This window comes from Chrysemys picta, chromosome 11 (assembly GCF_011386835.1).
Source record: "Chrysemys picta bellii isolate R12L10 chromosome 11, ASM1138683v2, whole genome shotgun sequence".
Lineage (NCBI taxonomy): Eukaryota > Metazoa > Chordata > Testudines > Emydidae > Chrysemys > Chrysemys picta.
Genome location: NC_088801.1, coordinates 3,338,207 through 3,360,235, shown reverse-complemented (window position 1 = coordinate 3,360,235; position 22,029 = coordinate 3,338,207). Strand labels below are relative to the sequence as shown.

The 22,029-nt window shown below is 61.0% G+C and overlaps 1 protein-coding gene across 15 annotated transcripts in view; it reads right to left on the bottom strand.

Moving 5' to 3' along the window:
- The window catches only part of TNS1 (tensin 1), a 251,427-nt gene extending 230,247 nt beyond the window's left edge, over positions 1-21,180 (bottom strand). For 8 of the 15 annotated variants that reach the window (XM_065561379.1, XM_065561382.1, XM_065561388.1 and 5 more), the window contains exons 1-2: positions 20,965-21,177; positions 5,096-5,210 (exon numbers count right to left, since the gene is read on the bottom strand). In XM_065561379.1, the coding sequence (XP_065417451.1) occupies positions 5,096-5,210; positions 20,965-21,045 (196 nt within the window). In that variant the 5' untranslated portion in view covers positions 21,046-21,177. Of the gene's footprint in view, positions 1-5,095; positions 5,211-20,964 lie in introns of all 15 variants that reach the window. The other 7 variants (XM_065561387.1, XM_065561386.1, XM_024104764.3 and 4 more) reach the window with 5 other exon arrangements.
- Positions 21,181-22,029: the final 849 nt, after the last annotated feature.

The window sequence follows — 22,029 nt, the reverse complement described above, 5'->3', positions numbered from 1 at the left end:
CTCCGCCTCCCACATCATCCCCAGCAGCACCGTGACCGGAGTTCTGGAGGGAACGAAGGGTTGCTGCTGATGGGGCGGGAGGGAGACAAAGACCCCAGTTTGACTCTCACATCCCAGGGGAATTTTACTGTAGTTTTTCATTCTGGGAAATCTGGTTCCATGTTTTCCAAGGGTCAGCGCAGCTAATAGTAACCAGCTCGCTCTTAGACGGGGCTTCTCACCTGCACAGGTGCAAGCACTTTACAAAAGAGAGGAGTAGCATTATACCCATTTTGCAGATGGGGAAAACTGAGGCACAGAGCAAGGACGTGACTTGCCCAAGGTCAGCCAGTGGGTCAGTGCCAGAACAGGGAACAGAACCCAGCTCTTCGGAGTCTCAGGCCTGCAGCCACTGGATCACACTGTATAACCACAGCCTCAACTGTATTTCAGCCTGTGTCTTCCGCCGTGGGCTGTCTGTCCGACATGGAGCATGGAGCGGTCCGGAGTGCCTAAGAACCCCCTCCAGATGCACGGGACTGCCTGAGCCCGCTGGGGCGGAAATCTTGCTTTCTTCTGAGATTTCTAGAAATCCCTTCGGACCATTGGACTGGCAAGTACAGACGGGGAAAAAGGAGGAAATCCTGTGGGTGCATGGATACCGGCGTGCACACACACAGGTCAGTCATTTGATTTAAGCCGATTCATCGCTTCTTAATCCAGGCCAACTCTCCCCAGGGCACCTTCTTCCCTACACTTTGTTGCACACAAACCAACAGCCTCGCAACCACGAGCCACCCTACAATAACAAACCAGGGTCTGCATGCGTCACCTGTGCGCTCCGGAGCAACGCTACGACAGCGACACACGGCACCTCTAGCAGCTCCCTGGCGCATCCCACCAGCCACCCTACAACGACAACCCGGGAAGTGCAACCACCCAACCCAGACCCACAACGCAGGCAAACAAACTTCCAGTGCGGAAGGAAGCGGATTTGCCTTTGAACTTCCAAAGCGGCTGCTGTTAGAAGCAAGAGCGAGGATTTTCGATCACGCTATTAAGACCGTTCTCTCGCTGCCTCCTTTCCAGCTGGCAAAGGGGCACAAACCCGTGCACCACAGAGCCCCTGATTGGAAAGGGGAGGAGATCGGGAAGGGACCCTCGCCTCCCCCCGACCCCAGAGCTCAGTCCTGCTAGCTGCCCTGTGCCTCGAGGTTCTCCTCTCTGGGGTTATTTCCTGGTGCAGCGGGGAACACAGGAAGCCGGCATTGTTACAGCCTGAATAAGCTTTTCCTTCTCGGCAGAGCCATCGGAAAATGAGCACAGAGCAGGGGTGCACCTGACCGCCCTGATAACAGGGACTTGGCCGGGCCAAAGAGCTTGCGGCTCGCTGCCCGGTGACTTCACCTCTCCACAGATCCATATCAGTGTGGCTTGAATTGCACCGGGGTCTGCCAGCTCATATCCTCCCCTCCGTCCGTGCACGTGTTCGTCCGCCATTATACACATGCCTCGGGCAACACGTGGGAGAGAGAGAGAGAGAGAGAGAGAGAGAATGGCCTTCCATAGCTGCAGCCCCATCCAGCCTACAGCAAAACCTTTCCCACTCCCTGATGAAATGCAGCCACCTCTGAGGTGGAGCGGAGCCGCTGTTAAACAGCTACACCCAACACCCCTGTTTAAGTCAGGAAGCAGAGAACGCCTGCTCCAGCTAGAAGAACAGAAGGAATTTAAGTCACAAACATCCCCACCCCCGCACAGAAAGCATCTTTAATGAGCACAAGGTCTCAGGCCTGAGTCTCATCCAAGAGGAAGCACCGCGCCCATTGGCATTATACGCAGCCCGGCACGGACTCCGAAAGGCAAACCGGGAAGTACCCTGTGCCGAATGGGTAACGTTACTGGCTGCGGTACCAGGGTACCTCCACCTACTCACTGTATTCCAGCAACATGTTTAGAGGGCTCGAGCGAGATCCACGTGCCACCGCGCTAGGTGCAGTACATGCATAGAGTAAGAGAACGTCCTCGCCCTGCTGGCAATCGATCATCGACACAGCCACAAGCAGGATGTGATCCCCAGAGAGACTAAGTGACTGGGCCAAGAGCCTGTGGCAGGACCAGGAATTTAGCCCTGATCTCCTGAATCCCACTCCAGGGCCTTACCCACCAGGCCAGGCCAGGGCCAACCCAGCCTGGCTAGTGCAGTCGGACATGATCCCGCCCAGGGTGGGCAGCGCGACATGCGCACAGCTGCTGCGGGACCCAGGCCCCATGGGCGGCACATCCGGGCCCACGGCGAGTGCCAACAGACCCTTTCTTTTTAACCCTGGCCCTGGGTTTCTCACTAACCAGGACCTGCACTTGCTGAACGCAGATTTCTCTTTCCTCCCCTCTGGCCAAGAGAGCGAGGAAAGCTCCAGCCAAAAGGCTGCCAGCCAATCAGCGTGTGCCACTGGCATCTGGAGGGGGGTGGCTGGGGGATCATGCCCTGGGCAATGCCAGCTTTGGAACTGCCACCAGCTGCTTGGGACAGCTGCGGGGCTGGAGTGCTGGGAATGATGCATATGTCAGGGTCAGCTAAGCTCCGGCCCTCTAGCCTAACAAATGCAGAAGTTAATAGCGCCATCTACTGGTGGAAGGATAGTATTGGGTTCTTCTTTATTTGCATCTTCTTACCCCAGGGCATTATGGGAGAAGAGGACAAATCACTCTTATTGTTTATGCCGACTATGTCAAGTTGAGATGCAGGTGAACAGGTGACTGATCCTGGAGTTTTTTTTAGGTAGGCGTTGATTGGGGTGGGTGGATAACAGTTAAAACGGGGTCACCACAACATGCAAAGTCCTGGGAAGAAGTTTCCAGAGGTGCTGTAGGGAAGTAATGGGAAGTGTGTGTGACTGTGCAGAAGATTGAGGAGAGGAGGGAAGGGAAGTCAAGTCAAGTCTTGTTACTTTAGAGATCTGCTCACTCATTTTATTATTCCCCTAGGTGTATAAAGCCCCTTTGCTGTGGGACCTCTTTGGACACAGGCAGCAGGAGGCTGCTGGTGACAACATTTTTCTAAAGACGGGAAAAAACCAAGACTTGCACAAGGGAAGGAACACGCTGCTAACGCCTGCCTCGTTATAAACCAGCACTCACCACTCCCCTCACTCCCGGGGCTCCGCTGTCCCCGGCGGCCGGAGCACCACGCCGCCCCCCTCCAGGTGCCGCCCCAAGCACAAGCTTGGTGGGCTGGTGCCTGGAGCCGGCCCTGCTGCTGGCCACGTAGTCACTGATGGACAAGGGGAATTACCCACCCCAGTCCCCAGGGTCCGGCCCCCCAGTGCCCAGTGAAGGCTGGGCATGGCCAAGATGGTTCTTAGGGGCTGAGCAGCTGGGAAGATCCCTAGGGGACGGGGGGGGGGGGGGGGGGGTGTCCCAGCCCAGCACACCAAACATGGCCCCTTCCTGCCCCAGAGAGGTGCAGCCCCCTTTATCCAGCCCTGGCCAGCAAGCCACACCCACAGCCCTCCCTGATGCAGAGACTTGGGGTGCCACCCTGTGGCCAGCCCGGAGAACTGCAATGGCACCACATTGAAATCAGCCTCTGCATCAGAGGACGGGCGAGTAGCTAATGTGACACCAATTTTTACAAAAGGCTCCAGAGGCGATTCTGGCACTTACAGGCTGGTGAGCGTCACCTCCATGCCAGGCTAAGCAGCTGAAAGGATGGTAGAGAGCAGAATTATCAGTAATATAACTAAACACAATCTGTTGGGGGAGAGTCAACACAGTCTGTGTCAAGGGAAATCACGCCTCACCGATCTATTAGAATTCTTTGAGGGGGTCAACAAACATGTGTCCAAGGGTGATCCAGAGGAAGTAGTGTACCTGGATGTCCAGAAAATTTTGACCAGGTCCCTCACCAAAGGCTCTTAAGCAAAGTTAGCATGCGTGGGATAAGAGGGAAGGTCCTCTCATGGATCAGTGACTGGTTACAAGACAGGAAACAAAGGGTAGGAAGAAATGGTCAGTTTTCACAGTGGAGAGAGGTAAATGGTGGTGTCCCCCAGGGGTCTGTAGTGAGACCAGCGCTGTTCAACGTATTCATAAATGACCTGGGAAAAGGGGTGAACAGCATAGTGGCAAAGTTTGCAGAGGATACAAAATTATTCAAGATAGCAAAGTCCAAAGCAGACTGCGAAAAGCTACAAGAGGATCTCACAGAACTGGGTGACCGGGCAACAGAATGGCAGATGAAATTCAATGTTGATACGTGCAAAATAACACACATTGGAAAACATAATCCCAACGCGACATGGACAAGATCGGGGTCTGAATGAGCTGTGACCACCCAAGAAAGATCTTGGAGTCACCGTGGGTAGTTCTCCAAAAACTTCAGCTCAGTCTGTGGCAGCCGTCAAAAAGTCTAGCAGCGTGCTCAGAAGAACTAGGAAAGGGATAGAAAATCAGACAGAACATGGGGCGGGGAAATGAGTGAAGGCTCAGTGGTTTGAGCATTGGCCTGCTAAACCCAGGGTAGTGAGTTCAATCCTTGAGGGGGCCATTTAGGGATCTGGGGCAAAAATCTGTCTGGGGATTGGTCCTGCTTTGAGCAGGGGGTTGGACTAGATGACCTCCTGAGATCCCTTCTAACCCTGAGATTCTATGTCTTAGCCTGTGGAACTCATCGCCAGGGGATGGTGTGAAGGCCAAAAGCATAACCGGGCTCTAAAAAGAACAAGAGAAGTTCCTGGAGACGAGGTCCATCAATGGACTTTGTAGAGGGCTGGCTGAGGGCTAGATGCTCCCAGGCATGCGGCGGTGCCACGTGGGAGTCTGGTGCCAGTGGAAGGAGACTGGCAGCTCTGGACACTGATGCCCCCAGGTCATCCTGCAACAGAGGCAGTGACAGGGGAAGCTTCCCGCGTGCCCCACCCCAACGGAGTCGCTCCCTTCTTAGCTCCTCTGATCACACCACCAGCCTGGCTGTGAACCCGGCTCTGGGCTCTCCTCTCCTCCATTGGGAACTGGACTGAGACCTCCCCAGCTCATCTCACGGCGGCCGCCACGCAGCACCAGCTTGGCCCAGGCCCAGTCCACTCCCTGGTCACGCTGGAGCCTGTGAACTCACCTCGGCAGGTGCTGCCCTCCCGCGTGATCGCCTGCCCGCAGATCCCACATGGCTTCACCTTCTTGAAGCTCTTCACCTTGAACGTGTGGGAGGAGGGGGCCTCCAGGTCCTCGGGCTGTGGGGGCGCAAAGAGGAGACCGGTCAGTCACCCACGGCCAGGCTCCAACCCACGGACCCCCCCCCCGTTACCAGCAACGGACTGAGCACCACAGACATCAGAATCCCAGCGCTCTACCTAGCCTTTGCCACTGCCTCTGTCAGCAGCCTCGGGCAAGTCATTTCACCACCCCGTGCCTCAGTTTCCCCTCTAGTAGCACAATGGATTGGCTCCCATTCCCACAGAATATAAACACAGCTCCTCAGCAGGTGCAAACTGGTGCAGCTCCCCTGGGGTCGGTGGAAGATGCTGATTTGCCCCAGCTGAGTATCTGCCCCACCCTGCCCCCCGTGCTCAGGTGAGCGTGGAGTCTGACCCCCGAGGGGTTAGATTGATCCCAAGAATAAGAAAAAGGCAACATCACTGAACAGCAGGGTCAGAGGGAATCGCTTGTTTATGCAGCACGATTAACCTGTGGAACTCACTGCTACATGAGGAAAAGATTATGGGCCAAATCCTCAGCAGGTGTAAATGGGTATAGCGCTAGCTCTGGGGAATTGTTCTGACTTCCAGCCACACCCCTCCCCCCTGCTCCTCTGGCAGCAAACTGGGGGCAGGGAGGCCACCTTATGCACACATGGAGTGCCTAGAAATCGGGAGGGATCCCTTTAAACAGTCCATGAGCCCCTGGGCAGTGCTCAGTGTGGCCCACGTTCCTGCAGCTCCCGGACGCCAGGCAGAGCAGCCACGTGTGCCTAGCCAGGCCCGGCCTGGTGTGGATGGTTGGTGCCCTCGGTTACCAGCCCGGCGCCCCCCGGTGCCCCTACGGCTGCTTCAGGTTTGTTCTGTAAAGAGCCAAGACCCAGCAGCAGGCAGTGAGGATGAGACCTGAAGCCAGGCACACAGGAAGCGCCGCCCGGGGACCCACAGACTGTTTAAAGGGGCACTACGCACCGCACGTGGGTGTTCGCCACCGGCTGGTTCTCCCCCCTTTAAGGTTCTAGCGCCGGCGACTGCTTGGGGAAACTGAGGCCACGTCCTCCAACTCCGGCGGGGGACGCAGGCGTTTCTCACCCTCTGAGTCCCACCCTTCCCCCGCGGCCGGCGTGAGCCCGCCCACCCTCCAGCGAGCTCCGCCCCCTTTCCCCCGTGCAAACCCCTGCCCCGGCCGCACCCTGTTGCGCTGTTCAGCGCCCCCCTATGGAGCAGGGGAGAACGCCCCCTCCATTCACAACGGCCCACCAGAGGGCTGATCCACACACTCCCTGCATAACCTTGGTGCGGACATCCAGAACTCCAGCCCAGCCACCAAACAGCTGGGCCAGATTTCGGGCCATCTGGGCAGAGGCCGGGCCGGGCCCCAGGTGTCTTGCGCTGGCTGGGACGTTACAGTGACACCCGATAACATTGAACCAAACATTCCTCTCTCCTTTTTGCCCCTTTGCAGGGTTGCGGGGAGTGGGGGGTAGTTTGCACAGAGACCACAGTGACAGACACAGCACAAGCCTAAGAGATGTGGCTAAGATACCCCTAGTGCCAGCCACTTGAAGCCAGACCCCTCCCCACTCAGGTCTGCTACCTCCAAAGCCCCTGGATTTTGGGGGAGGGTCACCCCAAAAAGCCAGAGTGGCCCAGACCCCCAGCTGGCATGAATCAGCGCCGTTCCACTGACTTCAATCAGCTGTGGATCGGACACAGCTCCCTCCCCAGCACATACGCCCCACCCAGGGCAGCCCAGGGGCGCTCCCCGGCTCTGGCAGTCCCCTGGGCACAGCCTGACGCGCGTGTGGAAGCAACCCGGCCTCCAACAGCCCTTTGTAGCAAAGCCACTGGCCCCGCACTCCCGACCCGCAGCCCTGGGAGCAGAGCCGCGGCGCTTCGGAGCTAGCGAGAGAACGCCCCAGTAGTAGGGCTTTTATCCTCCGTGTAGCTGCAGCCGCTCGCTAGGGGGCGACATCGCTACTCACAGCTTCGCTTCCTGGGTTCGGAGCCCCGCGGCTTGGCGGGCGAGGCTGGAAGAGTCAGCGTGCCGATCGAGTGCCGACGGGCTCACCCATCGCCTCTCGGCACACGGGACGGGGGAGCCAACCAGGGACACCAGAGAAGTAGCAGGTGACCTGACATGACGATTCCTGCTTGAAAAGCTGCACCCAAAAGCAGGGGCAGCGTTTGTTACTCATCTGAGCATCGCAAGAGAGGCCAGGCCCCAGACGCTGCATTCGCATCATGGGGAGAAAGGAGCGTGTGCCTTCTCAGCATCCCAGCCTGCGACGCTCTGACCCCTCGCCGTCCCTCCCAGCCCAGCACGGCAGGGGTTAACCGGCCCTGGACTCGGGGCTCCGGGAGCAGGAGACAAGAGCCCCTGGTAAAGCCGGGGCTCAGCGGGGCCTGTTCTGATCTCTCGCCCGCTCGGGCGACCCAGGAGCAGCACCAGCGTCATCTCACGGAGGGGACTCGGGAATCAGCACAGCGCCGGGAGCTCCGGATCCAGCTCTCACACTCCCCGCAGGGCTGGGGGAGGCCCCCCCCCACCGGGCAGAACTGCAGGCAGCAGCCGTGCCAGAGGCAGGGAGCTCCGCACGCCCTCCCAGAGCCCCCCCTCTTCTCTGGAAGTGCCACACGCCCAACCAGGGAGCCAGAACTACCCCTGCAGAGTCCAGTGACCGAGCCCAGAGCAGGGATCAAGGAGCAGGCAGCCAAAGTGCCCGGGTGTGATGTTATTGATCTAATCTGGGACCATATAGATCATTGTTGCAACCAAAGTCCTGTAGTGGCACCAAATCTGGTATAAAGGGGGTCAAATGAGGTGTCTAAGACAAGGTTATGATTTGCTGGTTAGGATTATGCTGTCTATATGTGTGTATCACTTTTGTAGTTGAAGTTATGAATATTGGCTCTATACTGTGTGTATTTCAAACCTATGCTGTGCTTCTGGAAGACATCCCAGACAAACTGGTGTTAGCTCTGCCTAGCCTGCTTGATGGCCCATTAAGGACCATCAGCTACACAACTGACCCATTGAGAGAAGGCAGATACGCCTTGTAACTCAGCAAAGTATGCAGGGACTGGCCCATGTGACTCCAGACTCCATTTTGCTGTAATTTTCCACAATAAGAACGAAGAGATGTTCTTACACCTGGAAAAGACTATATAAGGCTGATGCCTCATCTCCATCTTGTTTTCAATCCTGCTTCATACCTCTGGAGGGACTTTGCTACAAATGGAAGCTCTATACAAAGGACTGAATGACCCATCCCAGCTGGGGATGTTCCAGAGACTTGATTTGAACCTGCAGTTTATTCCATCACTGCTACAAGCCTGAACCAAGAACTTTGCCATTACTGTATGGAATTGATTCCATTTAACCAATTCTAACTCTCATCTCTGTCTTTTTCCTTTTATGAATAAACCTTTAGATTTTAGATTCTAAAGGATTGGCAACAGCGTGATTTGTGGGTAAGATCTGATCTGTATATTGACCTGGGTCTGGGGCTTGGTCCTTTGGGATTAGGAGAACCTTTCTCTTTTACTGGGGTATTGGTTTTCATAACCATTTGTCCCCATAACGAGTGGCACTGGTGGTGATACTGGGAAGCTGGAGTGTCTAAAGGAATTGCTTGTGTGACTTGTGGTTAGCCAGTGGGGTGAAACCAAAGTCCTCTTTGGCTGGCTGGTTTGGTTTGCCTTAGAGGTGGAAAAACCCCAGCCTAGGGCTGTAACTGCCCTGTTTTAAGCGATTTGTCCTGAATTGGCACTCTCAGTTGGGGCCCGCCAGAACCGCATCGTTACACCGGCTTGGGCAAGGGGCCGGACGGGGCGGTAGAGAACTTGCCCAGCTGGGAACCCTTCCAGGAGAAGGATCCGGAGCAGCAGGGGCTGAAGGTTTCCCAAGCGACCCGGCCGGCTGGCACTCCCTACCTCGGGCATGCTGACGGCTAATTAAGGCCTTAGGTGACTGGCTGGACACCAACCTCCCCAGTCAGATCGGTGCCCGCTGGCTCCCTAGGGTCATGGCACGCCTGGCACCTTCAGCCACCGTCTGCCCCCGCCGCAGAGCCAGTCCAGGGCTGAGCCGGGCACTGGGCCAACAGCAGCTCCACGCTAGAGACGGGTTTGCTATCTGGGCCAGATCTCTGGGCAGCTCCTGGCCCAGCACAGACAAGGTGACCCCAAGGGGAGACCAGTAGGAGAACCGACCTGCTGTGGGGTTTACGGATTTCTCACCCCTCCCTCCCGCAGCCGACTCCAGGCCGGCTCCCCCCATGGCCCTCACCCGCCCTGCAGAGTGCCAGAGCCCTTCGGCAGCACGCCAGGCGCCCGCCCAGACAGGCCTGCCCCGTCTCTCCCTGGGCTCAGGGACACATCCCAGCCGCGATCCCCCCACCCCGGCGGTCCTGCCGGGCGCTCCAGGGACTGGCCTGGCTGCCCAGTGACATTACAGGCCACGGCCTCCGGCAGAGCTACCAGCAGGGCCCAGCCACAACCCTGCCGGGGAGAGGGAAGAGCTGCTCCCCAGACTCAGTGCCCACCTCGCTGGCAGCCAGAGCTTAGCCCAGGGGGCCCAGAGCCCGCTTCCGAGCTACCCCCTGCTAGCCCAGCCCTGCCCCCCCAGCTCTGCCGGTGCCCTTCACGCCCGACCCGCAGCCCATGCTAGCCCAGCTCTGGGCTCCCCCCACAGCACTGCCGGTGCCCCTCACTCCCGACCCGCAGCCCCTGCTAACCCAGCCCTGGGATCCCCTGCCCAGCTCCGCCGGTGCCCCTCACTCCCGACCCACAGCCTCTGCTAGCCCAGCTCTGAGCATCCCTGGAGCTGAACCGACCAGTTAAGACAAGTCCGTGCCAAGCCCCACTGCGATTTCACGCTGACTAACTGGGAGTGAGATGGGACCCCCCCCCGCCCTCAGCCACAGCAGAATCAGACCCCAGCTCCCCCTGGGTGGGAAGCAGGAGCCCCATCTCCCCACCAGCCTGTCCAGGCCCCTGGGCTGCCCCTGCCCCCGCCCCCTCCGGGGGCCGCTGGAGACGCTGCGCTCATTAGCATGCCGGCCCCTTTGCATGGGAGGCTCTGTCTGCGCCAGGGCTGGGCGTCGGGACAGATGCAGAATAGGGGCTGGCAGCGTGCGCCCGGCCTGGCAGGGCCGTGGCCAGGACACAGGAGCCGCTGGGCCGCAGCTCATCTGCATTCAGATCCCACCTTGCCCCAGGCCCGGGAGGGGGCCTCCATGCCTCTATTCAGAGCCTTTCTAGGGGACCAACGTGCTGGGAGCCTAGCCAGGGCCCCGGGGGACTCCCCGCAGCAAGGACGGGGGGCTGCCCCAGAGACAGCCCTGGCCCCACACACGGTCAGCGACCTGGGGGCCCAGCTCTGCCATGCAGGCAGCTTCAGCCCCACACCCGGGCCCTAGGGGATCAGACCCCCTGCCCCAGCTCCAGCTCCAGCCTAGGGCCCAGCTAGGGCCGTGATGAGGCCACTGTCCCCCCTGCCGGCCGCGCGTCCCGGCGCAGGGCCTCGTTCGCCCCCTCGCTGGCGCCCCACGGATCTGAGGGGCTCTCGGGGCAGCCCCTGCTCCAGGGCAGCTCCCCCCAGCTGCATCTGCTCAGCGACTCGTCACCAAACGGGTATCGTGTCGGAAAGCGCCAGGTCGACGTAAGCAAAACATTTAACTGGAACGTGCCGGTTTTACTGATGGCTGGGTGCTGCCAACAGCCCGGGGGGCAGGGCTCCCCACGGGCAGGGCGCCAGAGACGCCCGGCTTCAAGCCCTGCCCTGGAGCAGGCAAAGCCGGGGCGAGAACCTGGGTGCCCGTGGAGAGCCCGGCTGTTGGTGGCGAGGGGGTGAGGGTTCCTGCCTCCTGCCCCAGTAACCTCAGCAATGGGCACAACACGGAAACCTGGTGTTCTGGCCTGGCCGATCCCGGCCTGAGCTGGGCCTGGCCGATCTCGGCTAACCCCGGACTGACCCGGGCCCGGCCGATCCTGGCTAACCTCCGGCCGATCCCGGCTAACCCCGGATTGACCCGGGCCCGGCCGATCCTCGCTAACCCCCGGCCGATCCCGGCCTGAGCTGGGCCTGGCCGATCCCGGCTAACCCCGGACTGACCCGGGCCCGGCCGATCCTGGCTAACCTCCGGCCGATCCTGGCTAACCTCCGGCCGATCCCGGCCTGAGCTGGACCCAGCCGATCCCAGCTAACCCCGGATTGACCCGGGCCCGGCCAATCCTCGCTAACCCCCGGCCGATCCTGGCTAACCCCGGACTGACCCGGGCCCGGCCAATTCTGGCTATCGCCCAGGGGACTGACTTGGCTGCAGGGTGAAGCGAGCTGGATCAGCAAACATCCCCCCCCTTGCAGAGAGACTGCAGCCTGGGCTGTTTATTTAAGCCGGCCTGAAGAATGAGGCATTGTCAGGGCGATAAACCCTGCGTCTGGATCCCAGGCTCCTCCCCGTTCCTCCAACCGCCCCACAGCTGCCCTGCAGCCAGCCTGCGAGCCGCCCCCCCGCCCTCCCCACCCCCAGGCCGCTGAGCCACCCCCAGCCACCCCCGCCAAGCACCACTCCCTGGACTGGGCCCACCCTGCGAGCCGCCGGGCAGAGGAGGGACCTGCAAATCCCTGGATCTCTGCGGCAGGCGCCCAGCGTGGGCACAGACACCCCTGCCAGCCTGTCTGACCCCTAGGAAGGGAGGGGGCAGGGCGGGCTATAGGCCTGGGGGCTGAGACCCCCTTCACTTGCTGGTCACTAGGGGGCAGGGCCGAGAGCTCATGCCAGCTGGCGGGTCTCAGGCCGGCTTGACAAAGCCCTGGCTGGGATGATGTAGTTGGGGTTGGTCCTGCTTTGAGCAGGGGGTCGGACTAGATGATTCAATCTGGTCCCCTCGCGGGCAGGCGGAGCGGAGATGCCAAGGACTGACTGGGCCCCCCAAGGCTGGACTCTCCCCTAGAAGTGGCCATTGCTGGGGAACACGGCCAGTCGCCCCGGGCCGCCAGACGTCCGCTGGCACAGAGCAGGGGGCTCCGGAGCAGCCAGATGGGGAGAGACACATTTCATAGGGACCCCTCCCCTGTATTCTGAACCTCCAGGCCACCTCCAGCAAACCAGACTCTCGGGGAGACGGGTCAGATCACACAGCTCTTCCTCGGGCGCAGAACCAGGCACCAGGGCTCATCCGCCCCTATGTGCCATGGGGCACTGAGCCCTACCCCGGGAGGCAGCTCAGACCATCTACGGGGTCAGGAGGTAACTTGGCTCCCTGAGAAGGGGGGGGTGATTATGATCCACCATCACCCCCGGAGCTCGGGCCGGCTCGAGGCGCTGACCCAGGGACGGCAGCCCTGCACACGGGGTCGAGTTAGGAACCGGCCACTCGGCTCCTGTCCCTGCTCATCGCGTTTCCCCCCCCACCCCCCCGGACTCTAACGAGAGCCAGCTGCTCACAGAGCCACCAAGGAACGTTCCAAACCTTGACCTCCAACCCCCTGGCCGGCCTCCCTCAGGGCCCCAAAGGGGCTCGTCCACAGAGGCCGAGCGGGGGTGACCTCGGCGCCCTCCCCAGCTGGGTCACGTGAGTGTCCCAGGGCGGCTGAAGCAGCCAGCGGCCGCCGAAGCCAGGAGACGGCACTGGGGGATCTATTCTGCCGAGCGACTTGGCCCCCAGCAGTCCCCCACCCCCTCCTCCCCTCTGGGGAAAGTCATTAAACCAAACAAAATCCCCCCATTCCTGACAACCAAAGCCCTATCTAGACCAGTAATGGCCACCAGCGCCAGGCCAGGCCCCCTCGCGGGTGGGTGTTAGTGCTGGGGGATGCTCTCTCTCCTCTAGTGGCAGTGAGTTCCCCAGTCTGCGCCCAGCTGCTGGGACAGGCCTGTCTCCTGCACTCAGCAGCTCCCCCTACTGGGTGAGAATGTCCCTGGCCCTGCGGGGAGGCTGGGGAAGGAGGCATCTCTCAGGACTGATCCCACGGTGTGGGCTGTAGGGCAGGACAGAGACTTCACATGGGGCTCTGCCTCCTTCGGGAGCCAGGGCAGGGTGGGACGCTGGGGGGATGGGCTCCCGGCACCTCGTGTGGCTGGACCGATGGGCTGCTGCTGGAGCTCTCTCCGGGCACCGTGGCCTGGCCGGGGTGGGACGGGGACAGCCACAGGCATCTGGCCAGGTGCGGAGAGGAGGGGGCGTTCTTTGGGCACGGATAGCACGGAGGAGCCTGCGTGCTCTTTGCCAGTGAGGGCTGGAAGGAGAGCACCAGAGCGGGGCACACGGAGACCAGCAGGAAGAGGTAAGAAAGGGGCTACCACCCGCCACAGAAGGAGAGCACCGTGCCCACAGCCCCTCGCTACTAGTCCAGATCATGACAAGGCTGCATCTCTGGGCCTCTGTGGGGCTGGGCATTACCTACCCCCTGTGTTGAGCTGCACGGGCGGCCAGGCCTCGGAGCCCCCAGGAACACACTCTTTCCATCTCAGCTAGGGGTGGAGACTTGGAGAGCCAGCAGGCGACCCCCGGCCCGCACCCTGGCTCCCCACAGCTGGCAGGGACCGGACTGGCTGTGCATGCAACCCAGCTGCAGTGCTCAGGCCCCCTCAGGCAGGGGAGAAGGGCAGGCCTTTTCCAACCCTGCTGTGGCAGGAGCACCGGGGCAGTAAAGCTGCTGCGAGGGAGGCTGGTTCAATCCCCCGGCTGTACCCTGTGCGACTATAAGCACGTTCTTGCCTCGCTCTGTGCCTCAGTTTCCCCAACTGTGCAATGGGGCCGTCAGCCCTGCCCTGCCTCATGCAGTGGGGAGCTGTGAAGATAAATACAGTGGAGAGGGCGAGACTGATGACGGAGCCAAGCAAAGGCCAAAGACTTCTCGCCATGGTGCCCTCTGCGCAGCCCTTGGAGGCCACCTGAGTGGGCCCCTTCCAGCTGCTGCTTCCCGGGCCCCAGGGGGTGGGGACATGTCTCCTATTCAGAGCTCGGGCATGCCCAGCGCATACGGGAGCAGCCTGCGCCCGGCCCAGGCGTGTGTGAGCTGCTTCCTAATCGGGGGGGGGGGGGGGGAGGATACCCCCCCCTCCCCGCAGCAGGAGTGTGGGGCGTTCGAGACCTTCCCATGCAGCTTAACTCCCACCCCTCCTCCCGGGCCCCGGCCCCTGGGACCCAGACACAAAACAAGCCCCCAGCAGGGACAGGGCGGGAGAGGGGGATTAGCTTGTTTGTTTCCAGCCCAGCTCCTCTCCCTCTGGGGCGGGGCGGGGCCCAGCCCCGGCTGGCAGGCCTGGAAGAACCGAGGGGGCTCTCATGCAGAAGTGGGCATGAGGACAGCCCTCTGAAGTCGCTGCCCGGCAGGGATCGCAGCCCAGTGCCGCCATCATGGGACGGGCACGGCCCCAGGTGAGGCAGCCCCACCTGCCGCCCACCCCGGCCACCCAGGGGCCCTGCTCAGCTGCCCGTGGGAAAAGCAAACTAGCTTCACGCCAGCCGCGGAGCAGCTGGTGGGGAGTGGGCAGTGCCCGCTCCCATCCCCAGCCACGCCCGCGTCTCACAGCTGCCAGGTTCTGGGCAGCTCCAGGTGTGGCCTTTTTTGCAAATGAACCTGTGGGCTCATTTACATGTACAAACTCATTTGCATGCACCCTACTCTTCCAGCTCGCTGGGCATGGATTGGCCTCCCTGGCAGCACTAGGACTGGGGCTCACCAGCAGCCCCAAGTGCCACCCCCAGGCTGCATTCGGCCTTGGAAACGGTCTGCCGGACTCCGGCGCCAACCCTCCCGGCGCGGGCACCGCCGGCTCCAGATCGCTCACATGGCCTGGGTTGGGCTCCCCGATGGAGGACTGTAACAGAGACCCCCATTCCGGGGCAGCTAGATCGGGAGCACCCTGGGGCCGGGTCTGTCTCTTGTTACTTGTCTGTACAGCACCATGCACAAGGGAGCCACCAGCCTCGGAGGGGATCTGTGCAGCGCCAGGCACGACGGGACCCCCCTCCCCATCTCAGACAGCCTGCAGCGCCAGGCACAACGGACCCCCCCCCCGACCTTAGATGGGGTCTGGGCAGCCCTGGGGCCCCCCCGCTCTGAGCCGGGACCTCTAGGTGCTCCCACCATACACTGAAAAGCGATTACCTGGCTAGGCAAGCAGGGCTCCGGGCTCGGCAAGGAGGGACACCGATCCCCCACGCCGCTGGCTGAGCAACTTGGCTAAACAAGGGTCTCCGAGCCCCCCGTGCCCGGTGAGTCCCGGCGTCTGCGCTCAGCGACAGGAGCCTGGCGTCTCTTTAACCCTGGCATCAGACCGAGCGGCCGGGGGCGGGTTTGCCTCTTGACCTTGTCAATTAGCTCTCGGCCCCGTGCCCTCGCCCCTTGGGAGCACGCAGAGAGCTGAGCTGGGGAGTCTAGGAGACGCTCCCTCACTGCGGGGAGGAGGCAGGAGCCCAGCACAGGCTCCCCCGGCCTCGATGGACCCACACCTGGCTCGGGCACGGCTCTGCACTTCGGGGTGGGAGGCTGGGCAGGAAAGAGACGGGAGCCAGCCCAGTGCCCCCCCAGCACCCTGCAGCTGCCCAATCAGCAGCATCATGGCAGTTTAATCGCTGTCTAATTAGCCGCGATTATCCTCATTCCGCTCCCGGCGGCATCAAACGGCAAAGGGCTCTGCAACCCACACAACAAGTCCCGGCACCAGGAGATCGAAGCCAGGGATTCGCCACCCCAAGTCTGACATGACGACCCCCCTCCCTCCAGGCTGCACACGGTGCCCGCCTCTCCAGCCATCGCCAGCAGCCCCATGTGTGGAGGCAGGGAGCCAGGGACCACCCAAGTCCATCTCAACGCAAGGGCCCAGGCAGTTTTCAGGGCCCATTCAAGACCCCATGATGTTTTTTTTGGTAGGACAAGGTATTCTATATACCCTAGTAATCAGCCCAGCAATTCCAGTCTGCCTCCCTGAATTCCCCACGCAGTTTTGACTGTTCTTCCTCAGTTCCCAGCCTACTGTCACACCGCGTTGTTGTGGGCCGTTCAAAAGCTGCCATGCTCCACCCCAGAGGCGGCTGCCTTTCAGAGACAGGCGAAGCAATGGCCGCAAGGCGGAACCGAAATTGAGGAGAGTGGCAAAAGCTTCTCCTGTGGTAGGGCCTGAATTGGGATCGGAACAAGGGCCTCGCTTCCCTGCGATTTCTGCCTAGGCAGAGCCAGGGAGAGAAAGGGGTTGGCTTTGAAAGTGATCCGGACGGCTGCAAAGGACGGGGCAGCAGTAACGCAAGGCTCGGAACCGGCCGTGGGGGTGCAGGAGGTCGTGCTTGGATGAGGAAGGAATTAGGGGGCTGGCAGGATGCAAAAGGCTGCAAATGATGTGCCCTGGGGGCACGGGCCATTCGCCAGCCTGCCTCGGCAGAAGCCCCAGCGCGTGCCCGTCCTAATTAGCTGCTTAGGCGGATTTGGCTGAGCCCCGCCGCTGGCATTCGGAGAGGCCGAAATGCAGGGCCAGTTTCCCCTGGCTCAGGGACACGACGGGCAGCCTGCAGCCCCGAGCTTTCCAAGCCAACCCCGGCCTCTCTCCGCTCCCTCCCGCTGCATTTGATCACAGGCCCAGCTAGGTCAGGAAAATTCCTTCCAAGGGAACTGTCCGTCAGTCCTGCCGCACTAGAGAGGCCAGTCCTGGGGTGTGTGGGGGGTGCGTCCGTGCGTGCCAGCTGGTTGGAGGGGATGAACCCCAATCACAGTGTGTGCACAGCATGGGGGGGGTCTCTGCTGCCCCCTGCTGGAGGGAACAGCCCTGATATGTGTGTGTGTGTCCACGTGTCCCTGCTGCAGGAGATGTCCCAGCTTGGGTGCACACAGCCAGACTCAGCCGGTTCACATTTAAACCGGGTCTTTTGCTTCCTCTCGTCCCACCTGCCTTCTCTGCCCACATGAACCGCAGAGACACTGACGGTCATCAAACAGGGGGCACACTCTGCCCCCCCCAGCCCCATGGGGAATCATTCCCCACCCCCTACGCACACCGACTGTATCGACCGCAGCAACGCTCCTCACACCAATAAGCCACTGAATCGACCCCGCAACCTTGCACAGCTCCCAGCCAACAGCCTGGCCAGGCCGGCATCATACCGGGTTGGAGGAGAAAGGGGTTGCCCCGAAACAAGGCGATCGTGCACTTCTGCCCTGGGGCGTCGTCCCACCTCTTCGCTGGGACACCGACTGCACCCTAGACAACAAGTGTCAACCACCTATCACTGATCCAGGGTGCAAAGGGCCCCCCAAGACCCCACAGTCACTTCCCCGCTCTAGGGGGCACCAGCCCTCCTCACTTCCCCTCTTCTTGAGCTAAGCCACAACACGGCCAAAACAAACCAAAAATCAACCCACTGGCCACACCAGAGTGCATTGCTCCTTTCCCACAATGCACTGGGAAGTGGAGCCCCCTGCAGGGAACTTGGCAGGAGGAGCACAGGATGCAGGAGGGACGAGTTTGGAGGAGGCAGCGGGCAGTCAGTCTGAGTGCACATGGCTGGAATGCCGGTGGCAATCACAGCACCTCTGTCAATGGTTCTGTTAGGTTTCACAGGCCTGGAGTCCTCTCCCATTATTACCCGGCACACAGCACAGGAGGAAAGGCGTTAATCTAGCTAATCCCAGTGCTGGGGTCTCCTCCAGGCATCTAGCTCTCAGCTGCCCCATCACTGCCCTCAGCCACATGGGCACTCTCTGCTTCTTGCCAGGCGAGCACAGCCACCCGCCCGCGTGCCCCCAATGCCGCGAGCTGTCACGCTAGGTTTTATTTCTAATTGCTTAAGATAAGGCGGCGCAAAGCAAAGCCAGGCCTTGGCGGCAGGTGACTCACTACTAGATAAGCCAGGAAAGGGACAGCATCGAAGTCCCTGCAGCAGGAGACGAGAGGTGACATCCCCACCCATGCCCCAAAACATCGACACAACGGGCCTCCCGGACAGGCAAAAGCAAAAGGAGAACTGTGAAAAGATAAAGCGAGTAGCAGAGCCAAAAACAGAACCCAGGGTCCCGACTCCCCATCTTTTATTCTGACCATTAAAGAGCACTCCACCCCAGATCCAGCCATATGTGGAAAAGAGGGGGGGATTGATAGCAACGTCTCTGAATGAGCCATTATGACAGGCAGACAACTGATAAGGGAAGCTAAAGGTATTGGCTAGTTGGGTTAAGGATAATAAGGAGAATGTGTGATTTCAATCTATCAGGAACAAAAAGAACTTAGTTGTGGTCTAGAGCAGGATGGTAGAATTGTCCCTAATAATACAGACAAGGCAGAAGTGTTCAGAAACTATTTTTGTGATGTATTTTGGAAAGAAGCAGCTCCCCTCTACTTTTCACCACACTCCCACTGCTTTAAATCCTGCTTGGCACTTTCAAAGGTCCAGAAAACAGGCTGTCCCAGCCCAAGAGAGCCCCTGAGATCTATGCACGGCCACGCTTAGCTGCTGTGAGGCTGGCTGGGATAGTGGCTAAGGCAGTCAGGACACCTGGGTTCTATTCTTCGCTCTGCAACTAGCTCTGCTGGGTGATCTCAGGCAAGTGCCCCTTTCCCCTCCACCCTCTGTCTTTCTGTTCAAGCTCTGTGAGGCAGGGACTGTCTCTCGTTTGGCCTGTGCCTGGTACAATGAAGGTTCTACTGCTGGGGGCTTCGGAAACGCAGATCACACAGGCCACCTCTTCCCAGGCTTCCGCTCACTCAGCTGTCGAACGGCTCGAAGATGATGTTGCCCTTCCCCACGGGAGCGGCAGGGTCGGACCCCAAAGTGCTCAGTGAGGCCACGGTCGTGCTGTGAACCCACGGCCACTCGGATCCTGCCCCGGCCCGCGTGCATCTCCTCACTAGCAATGGAGGTCCTTGAGAACCCACCAAAACCCCAGCGTGCCAGAGGTGGACCAGCCCCACCAGCTCCAATGATCCCTGCAAGGGGGCGACAGTGGAAGGGACGGGGGGCCCAGGACAGGCAACGCCCCAGAGAGAGAGATCCAGGAGACAGAACGCACTCTAAGAGCAGCCTGCCCAACCTTCCCCTGCACAGGTCCCCAGCTTCCCCTCTCAGAGACGGCCTGGCATCCTCTGCGCCCCAGCTCGACCCCGAACAAGCAGGACTAGACCGGTGCAAAGAGCTCTCCCCTCCCTCACGAGCCCTGACGTCAGCAGCGGGTTATTCATTAGCTCGTTAAAGAGTCGGCTGGGGGAAGAAAGCTCCAACCCCCATTCTAGCTGCAGATCTCTGCTGTCGTGTCCCCAATTCTCCTACACTCCCCCCACTTATCCCTGGACTGTGACCACCTCCAAATCCACCTGCCCCGGCTGTTGGTTCCTCCCCCTGAGGTTAGAACAGGCCCCGTCCGGACCAGCGCTCAGTCCAGCCTAGCTGGAGACGGGCCCAGGTAGGTCTGGCCGAGGGGAGCTTCCCCGGCCCCTCCTGGATCTGCCAGCCCAGGACCCCCCCCCCCCCAAAAAAGCATTTCCACGGCAACAGGGCCATGGTGCTACCAAGGGGGGGTTACTGGAGGGCCTGGGCAGAGGGGCTCTGGGAAGGATGGGGCGCTTGTCAAACAGCTGTCGTCCCACGGGACAAGAGCCCGGCGCCCCCACTCCCAGTCTCAGCAGTGGTGTGAGTGGGACTCTCGCTGGACGAGGGGGCTGCACTGGGGTGTCTGGGGGGACAGAGAGGAAGGCGGGGGCTGACAGAAGGAATGGAAGTGACACAGAGCAGAGCTATGGGGCAGGGACTCTCCGGTGGGTCTGGGGCCACGGGCAGGCTCCCGGGCCCGTCAGCAATAAAACAAGAATAAAACAGTGAAAAACCTGCCCCCTGCCCCCCATGGCCCTTCATAAGCCCGGGTGCCCCCTCCTCCCCCCAGATCTGCACACACCAGCTCAGCCCCACAGGAGGATCTGATCCCATTCCCCCCAGCAACCAGTCACCCGGCCATGCCCCGCTGTCTGTGGCACTGGGACGGGGGGGGGCCCGGACTATCCCTCCCCCAGCCCCCCACAGCACACCGAGACACAGACACACCGGGGGGCACCTCCCTGGGCCCGACCCTGCAAGGTGCTGAGCTCCCTCCAAGGTTGTGGAGAGGGAAGGAAAGAGCAGGGACCCCCAGGTGGACAACCCCCCCCCCCCCGAAACGCAAAATCAGGTGCCCAAAAAAGTGATGCTGGAGCAGTTACCAAAGGAGCGGAGAAAAGACCAGAGCAGCCGGGCCCAGCCCAAAACTTTCCCTCCCGTCCCCAGCACGGCTAGCTGGCTAGCAGCACCGGTAGCCACATGCTCCCTGAGAGCTTCAAGAATTTCCTCGCAAAGCAGCCTCCCGCCGAACCCCCTTCTTAGGGCACAGTGCTGCTATCCCCCCACCCCCACCCCCTCGCCCGTCGGGGCTGCAGACGCTTGTAACCAACGCTTGGCAATCAATCCATGTACTGGCGTGAGCAAGGGGGGTGATAGAAACAGCCCCCCACACGCTCCCCTCCAGCTGCCCTGCCGGGAACGTCCGTCCAAGAGACCATAAATCAACCCAGCCTAGGCCGTGGGCTCAGCCCCCCCCTCCCCCGATGGGAAGTGTGTCTCGTCCCCCAGCTGGTGACTGTACAGCCTAGCCTGGGGGAGAGACAGGGATTTCCTTACACCCCCCCCCCAAGTGCTCGCAGCATTGCCAGTTTAGTCGTTTGCCAGCCCCCCTGTCAATTCACCTCCCCCCCTTGAATTTCATCCCCGGGGAAGGCTCTGGGAACGGCCTGTCCCCAGGCAAGGTTGCCCAACTTCCACCTACCCAGAGCATGCAGGACAAGCAAACCCAGGTCATCCTGGCGCCGGTTCGGGCCCCCGGCAGGCTCAGCGAGACCGACGGCATGGCAGCCCAGGGCGCGGGGCGGCGGTGGGGCAGCTGGGCCAGCCCCGCCGGAGGAGATGCCAGCCCATCTCTCCGGCAGGCAGCATCCGAGTGTGTGTCTCGGCCGCTCCGCTAGTCCCTGCCTCCTTCCCCCGTCACTCCAGCTTTTTTCTTCTTCTTGGGTCAGTTCCTTCGCCTCCGAGGAGGAGGCGGTGCCTGGAGGAGAACCCTGCCAGGCGCCTACAAAATCCTCCCCCAGCCACACAGCCTGGCCCTTTTTAAAGAACCCAAGCGCCCGGATTTCCCCAGGCAGCTGCCAGCCCCATCTCCCCGCTGGCACCCCGGGGGGGGAGAAAAACCTGCCCCCAGCAGGGCAATCCCCTCTCCACCTGCCCCACCTTGGAGCTGCCAAAGCCGCCTTCGCTTTGAAGGGCCGGGAGCAGATCCGGTTCCCGGCTCTGGCCCAGCTCGGCGCCGGGAGAGATTCGTTTCCAGGCTGTCGGCAAAGCGTGGACTTTGCCGGGTTTCAACAGGCCGTTTTCCGGCTCCCTCCCCCCTTGGAAAAAGTTGGAGGGGGGGGGAAGGTGCCAGCCCGAGACCAAGGTCCCCCACGTGTCCCTGGAACAAGGGCAGACTTTGAGCTGCCCACAGCCCCCACTCAGGGCCTTGGGGGTCGAGTCGCTGCAGACATTCAGCCCTTGGTCTCTCGGGGGGACTGGCAAGAAAGGTAGTACCAGGTGGGGTGGCGGTCGGGGGACGTGGGCACTACTCCAGTGGGTCCAAGCAGCCATCGGATGAGAACCTGCTTTGGAAGGGGCCACCTGGCGATGAGAGATGGCTGGGTCCCCTCACTGCCAGCCCCCCGTGCTAGCCAGCCGATCACCGTGCGTAGCTAGGCACGGACAAAACGGGCAGACTTTGCCTGGCCTGTTGCACTTCCCCTATTCCTGCCCAGCTCAGTCCCCCAAAGCCAAAGGACACAAACCTCTGGGGGCCACGGGATCC